This window comes from Mandrillus leucophaeus, unplaced genomic scaffold (assembly GCF_000951045.1).
Source record: "Mandrillus leucophaeus isolate KB7577 unplaced genomic scaffold, Mleu.le_1.0 Scaffold335, whole genome shotgun sequence".
NCBI classification, from domain to species: Eukaryota; Metazoa; Chordata; class Mammalia; order Primates; family Cercopithecidae; genus Mandrillus; species Mandrillus leucophaeus.
Window position 1 is genome coordinate 312,315 of NW_012103532.1, and position 6,688 is coordinate 319,002.

Sequence of the window (6,688 nt, forward strand, 5' to 3'; positions counted from 1 at the left end):
AGCCACAGAAAGGGGATCAACAGCGCTTTCCCTGATCTACAGGCCCATGCCCCCTCCCAAGTTCACTTGCATTCCCACCCACAGAGACTTGAAGCCCCCAACAGGGCGTCCTGCTGTTCACCTGGTGGGTGGAGGGTGGGCAACAGCGCTTCTTTGGATTGGGGCTGGGGCTCAGAAGTAATGACCCAGCACCACCCCAAGGGTACTTGGTAGGCGAGTGTCTGGGGAGAAACCATCAGCTGTACTTAGTGGCAATCCCCAAGCCCCAGCTTCAGTCCTCAACTCTGTCCCCTTCCCTCCATCACACACACCTTTCAAGGAGTGTCTAGAAGCTTAAAAACAAAAAAAAGGGGGGGAAAAAAACCTCTTGACTACAACCTTGCAGATAAATACCAGCCTGGGAGGGCCACCTCTGGGTGGGGCTAGGATGTCGATTGTACCAAACGTTCTCCAGGTGGGAGAGGGAATCAGGGATGCCTGGAGCAAAGTTTTTTCCCTGATAATGTATCAACGCTCCCTCTTGCAGAGGTCAGCTGGGGTAGAAGGGCTAGGGAGGTCCTGTTGTCCTAACCAGTCTCCTGGTGTCCTCTAGGGCCCAATAGCCCCTCTCAATTTAGCAAACTCGGTTATCCTTAGTTTACAAAACAGAGGATCTCCTTCCTGGTCTCTATAGGGGGGAACACTGGAGACCCTCTCTCCTCCCCCAGTTGATACCTGCTCAACTTCTCCCTGTCTCTGTTTTCAGGAGAGGAGGAAGGGATGACCTCTGATCCAAGGGACATCGAGGCCCACCAGGGAATCCCGAACCTCCTCCCCGGACCTGCAGGCTTCAGACTCCAGGAGAGAGCTGGGAGCCAGGGGGCGGGGGAGGGGGTGGTTAACAGCCACCTCCTTGGGGCACTCCAAGTAGCAGGCAAGTGCCAGTGGCCACCCCACCTCCGCCAAGCCCTGCCCAGCCTCACCCACCTTCCCAAACACAGTGTCAGAACTCAGGGGCAGCGGCCTTTGGGACGGGGCTGGGGTTCCTGCGTGGGCATCAGAAAATGAACCATGTGGAGCCAGCGGCAGTGGCTGCGGCCCCGCCCCGGTCCCGCCCCCAGTCCCGCCCCCAGTCCCGGCCCCGCCCCCGGCCCAGGCTCAAGTCTGCTTGGCTTGCAGCATCTCGATGAGCAGGTTGTTGCGGGGCATCTCGTTGCCCAGGTGCTTGTGGTACAGGTACTCCTTGGCCTGCATGCTCAGCGCCCGCACCTCCACCAGGCACAGCAGCAGCTGCTGGAACTTGTCCCCGCAGTGCGGGTAGTGGCACAGGGTGTAGTCAAGCAGGGCGGCGTTGGCCTTCTCCTGAGCTTCCTTCACCAGGGTGTGGTTATTCAGAAACTTCAAATCTGCAAAGGTAGGCTGTTGGTCACCATCGCATCACCAGCCATGCCCATCAGGACTGGGCCAACACCGTCACCAGCATCACCAATACCACCTTCCCTACGACCACCAAAGACACGGGCATTGCCACCATCAACCATGCAACATGGTCTCCCCATTGTCACCGTGTCGGCATCACCATTGTTGTCACCCTGGTTGACAAACACCACCATCGTCACCAATACCCACATGCCTGTGTTTTTCATAAACGTGGCCACCGCCACCATCAACCACCCACAGTCACCTGTCACCACCATCACTGCCATCATCATCACCACTGTGGTCACAATGAACAAGAATCATGAAGCCCATCACCAGCCTCCCTGGGAGGACCCCTGGGCAGTTATTGAACCTCTCGGTTCCCCATCTGTAAAATGGGGGTGATGACAGTACCAACTTCACAACATTGTCCTGAAACTTTAGGGAGCGGCTGTGTGCAAAGTGCTCTGATGAACAGTGGCTGGCATGTGAGAAGCTCGGTGGGGGCCGGGCGCGGTGGCTCAAGCCTGTAATCCCAGCACTTTGGGAGGCCGAGATGGGCGGATCATGAGGTCAGGAGATCGAGACCATCCTGGCTAACACGGTGAAACCCCGTCTCTACTAAAAAATACAAAAAACTAGCCGGGCGAAGTGGCGGGTGCCTGTAGTCCCAGCTACTGGGGAGGCTGAGGCAGGAGAATGGCGTGAACCCGAGAGGAGGAGCTTGCAGTGAGCTGAGATCCGGCCACTGCACTCCAGCCTGGGTGACAGAGCAAGACTCCGTCTCAAAAAAAAAAAAAAAAAAAAAAAAAAAAAAAAAAGAGAAGCTCGGTGGGTTGGGTTAGCTGGCACCACAATAATGCCATCACAATGGGAGCTGCTCTCACCGCCGTCATGGCCAACCATTGCTGCCATAACCAACACCATCCCCCTGGCACGATCAAAGCCATCTTGTCTCCATCATCACTGATGCCTCATCTCCATGACCATTGCCATCCGCATCCCCACTCTGCCACCATCACTACTGTCACCCCATCATCACCACGCCCACAGAGGTGCACTGTGGGTGGGAGGATCCCATCTCATGCTGCAACGCATGACGACTGGTGGCCCCATTCTAGTGGACAGCTGGCATGTTCTTTTAGTCTCCCCTGTGACCAATAGAGAGGATCCAGTATCCCGGAGAAGGACTTTCATGGGGCCATGGGGGAACATGCGCATTCACTGCAGGAGTGCAGATGGGTTGACATCCTGATTAACCTATTGCAAGCTGAAAATATCATAAGTCAAAAAGCACTTACTACGCCTGACCTGCTGCACATCATAGCCTGGCCTGCCTTAAATGTGCTCAGACCACATTACCCTAGAGTTGCCAGAATCATCTGACACAAGCCTATTTTACAATAAAGCGTTGAACATCTCTTGGAGTTTACTGAACACCATGCTGAAAACGCAAAACAGAAGGGATTATGTGGGTACTCCAAGCACGCTTTCTGCCGATTGCATGTTTTTCGATTTCTGCAGGACCATAAAGTCAAAAAATCCTAAGCCAAAGCTCATGAGTCAGGGGCCATCTCTGCCCGTGGTGGCGAGGAGGTGGCCTGGATGGCCACGTGGTGGCTGCACCCCAAGGAGTCGCGTGCAGTAGGCAGAAGTCAGGAAGCCCACACAACGCAGGGCAAAGGGACATGTCTTTAAAAGCCTGGGACTGAGTGGAAAACAAAAATCACAGAGGGAGGTCAGGACAAGATCAATAAAGCTCAACCACGTACATAAACTAGAAATGCTTGTTGGCCAGGCGCAGAGGCTCACGACTGTCACCCCAGCACTTTGGGAGGCCAAAGTGGATCACTTGTGGTCAGTTTGAGACCAGCCTGGCCAACATGGTGAAATCCCATCTCTACTAAAAATACAAAAAAATTACCCAAGCATGGTGGTGCGTGCCTGTAATCCCAGCTACTTGGGAGGCTAAGCTGGTGAATCATGTGAACCCAGGAGGCGGAGGTTGCTGTGAGCCAAGATTGCACCACTGCATTCCAGCCTGGGCGACAGAGGGAGACTCTGTCTCTGAAGGAATAAATAAATAAATAAATAAATAAATAAATAAACAAATAAAATAAAGCTTGTACACAAAGCAGATGTGCTTTGTGGGAAGATAGGGGCAAACAGGACGACCTGCATTAAACATCAAGGAAGGGCTCCTTTTGGGGAGGGGTGGAGGGGTGTGGCTCTGCGTGCACCAGTGATTAAACAGAGGAGTGCAACTGATGTGTCCCTCATACCCGAGGTGAGGTGCCATGAAGAGACAAAAAGCAAAATGTCTTTGGAGTGAGACAGACGTGAGTTCAAATCCCAGCCGCCGCTGAGGTGCAGTGCTCCCTGCCCTGACTTGACTTGACCAGCCTTCCTCCTCCCTGGAGAGGGAGAGTCTGGGTCAGTTTCTTGTCACCCAAGTTCCTGTCACAGCTTGCAGTCCTCGTTCAGCTCCTGGGCAGCATTTCTAGCAGGTGCCCAGCCTGGGGGCGCAGGGTCAGCAGGAACTCACAGAATCTGTCCCCAGGCCTCAAAATCATCTGATGCAAGCCTGACCTTGCCTGGGATGGGGTGACCAGTGGCTCAGAAAATGGTCATCCACCCACTTCTCCTCCACCCCATCACCACCAGCCCTGCAGCTGCGGGGGTGTCCAGAGGCAGCATGTGCAGCCCTGGCCCCCTAATCCCCCTTAACACCCTCTGCGCCAGGAGAGCGCCACGCTCCTGGCAACCCTGATCCCTGGCCGCCCCCAGCGCGCCTGCTGAGGCCTGTGTTGTCCAAAGTCGGATTTAGGGAAACCCGAGCTGGGCCTGGGGGCGGATGGCAGGACCTGGCCTCCATCCTCCCACCCCAGCCCCAGCTCCTCATCCTCCCTTCTGAAGTGATCAGTTCCCCAGGGTCACCATTAACCCTTAAGGCACCTTTATGTCAACTACATGGAAGTTCCCCCTTGTCCAGAGAGATACTGCTATGTCCACCCCAATGCCTCCTGGCCCAGGTGCTCTTGTGCAGTGAATGACCTGCCCAACTGTATGGAGCAGCCCTACTCCCTAGCCCGGCCTGCCCCAGACATATTCAAAGGTCATGGGAAGTCATGCCACCTAGCTGGGCTCCTGCTGGCCCCATCCCCATCCCATCTGCCTTCACTCCCCACTGTCCCGGGCTGAGCAAGTCTCCTGACATTCTCTTCTGACAATTCATAATCGGGGTCCAGAGAGGGACAGGGACCAACTCAAGGCTACACATCAGTAAAGGGTCCTGGAGGAAGCAGCTGGAGGAGGGAGGACTGGCCAGGACGCCGCAGTAGGGGCAGGGGCAGGAGGGGGCTGGGGAAGAAAGACCAGGGCCTCGGCTTTACTGGGATTTACTGTTCTCAGCAGCACTGTGCTAGGGACACCGAAGCGGGGTGCGGGGGTGGGTGCAGAAGGAGGACAGGTTTCAGGGACGCCCCCACCCCCAGTAGTTCTTTGGCCTCCCAGCTCTTGGCAGACTGGAAACCCCCGCTGCCCCAGAGAGGTCAGCCACAGGGCTGGGGGAGGGAAGCACAGTCGCTAAGGGAGCGTCAGCGGCTACAGTCCAGAAGCCCAGATCCAGTTTCCTGGGCACCCCCCAGACACCTTGCACCCAGCTCAGTTCATCTCAGCAGACATCCAGACAGGCAGGGCAGTGCATCCCCAGGGCTCAGGGAACCAGGGACCCCTGAAGACACACAAGGTGCTAGAGTCTGGATTGAAACCCAAGTCTCGGCCGGGTACGGTGGCTCAAGCCTGTAATCCCAGCATTTTGGGAGGCCGAGGCGGGTGGATCACGAGGTCAGGAGATCGAGACCATCCTGGCTAACATGGTGAAACCCCGTCTCTACTAAAAATACAAAAAAAAACTAGCCGGGCACGGTAGCGGGCGCCTGTAGCCCCAGCTACTCGGAGGCTGAGGCGGGAGAATGGCGTGAACCCAGGAGGCAGAGCTTGCAGTGAGCCAAGATCGCGCCACCGCACTCCAGCCTGGGCAACACAGCGAGACTCCGTCTCAAAAAAAGAAAACAAAAAGAAACCCAAGTCTCTCTGACACCAAAGCCCAAGTCTCCCAGGATAGGCAAGCAGGACTGGGGCCCCCTGCCCAGGAGCTGGGTCAAGCTGGGATGCCTGTTCCTGCGGGATTGGACATAACTTTATGTCCCATGCAATCCATGAGTCCTGTCCAAGAGCCCCCACCCCTGGGGTCCTAGGTTTCCCCCAGAGAGGCTACTCTGGACTCTACACCTGACTTCCTCCTCACCTGGAGACCTTGTACAAGTCACTCCCCTTCCCCAAGCCTCCCTGGACTCCCAGTCTCTAAAGAGATCATTGTGAAGATTCCAGCGGATAACAGATGTGACGGTGCCAGCAACCCACAGAATACCACACCGTTCTTCCAGCAGACACGGGAGCGGGGGTCAAACAAACCTGGAGACGCCCCCTTCATGTGTCAGGGGTTCAGATCCCAGCTTTACAACCAGCTGGGTGACCTTGGGCAAGTCACTTCCCCTCTCTGAGCTGCAGTTTCCTGTCATCTGCACGACAGGGGCAAATTCATCTCTGCTTCACAGGGTGGCCAGGGGCTGGCTCTCATCTGCATGCCCAGCTCTGGGCCCCAGGCACCCGAAGGTTGGAGACGGGCATGTTGGAGAGGAGCCTGCGCTCCCCAAGCCCGCTCAGCTCCCAGCACTCGCGGAGGCGGAGGTGGGAGGGAGCTGGGAGATGGCGCCCCCACCTCGGAGAGCAGCCCGCTAGCTCTGCAGAGCTGGGGGCCCCCAGGTTCTCAGAAAAGCCCCCTTTTCATGGTTTAATTGAATATTTGAATAATCCTTTCATTCCAGCGAGGCATAAAGAATGTTGTCCCAATAGCGGTAACTCAGGCAGGCGCCCCCGCGCACAATGGCCCCTCGAGTGGGGCTGCTATTCAGGCCGCCTTTTGTTGGCGCGGAGCAGTGGGTAAATTGCAAACGCTTAAGGGAATGCTGCTGCCGCCGCCTCAATGGAAGTCAGGAAATCGAATGTTAGGTCAATCCATTAAGCTTCGATTAAGTCCTCGGCAGAACAATGCCAGCCGGGCCCATCTTCATAAATACCGTGATTGCCAGGAGAGAGGCACTAATTTTAATTAAACCTCCTTACCTGCCTCCGCGCCCTCCCGAGACGGCTATTTAGACACCAAATGGCACCCTTATGCAGAGGCAGGCGCGAAGGAGGCGCTGAGTGAGCCGCAGGGCGGTGGGGC

General features: G+C 56.1%; 1 protein-coding gene across 1 annotated transcript in view; it reads right to left on the reverse strand.

Moving 5' to 3' along the window:
* NR5A1 (nuclear receptor subfamily 5, group A, member 1) overlaps window positions 1-6,688 on the reverse strand; it is a 22,605-nt gene continuing 15,917 nt past the window's right edge. Inside the window, exon 7 of the mRNA XM_011988673.1 lies at window positions 1-1,385. Coding sequence (XP_011844063.1) covers window positions 1,138-1,385 — 248 coding nt within the window. The 3' untranslated portion in view covers window positions 1-1,137. The remainder of the gene's footprint in view (window positions 1,386-6,688) is intronic.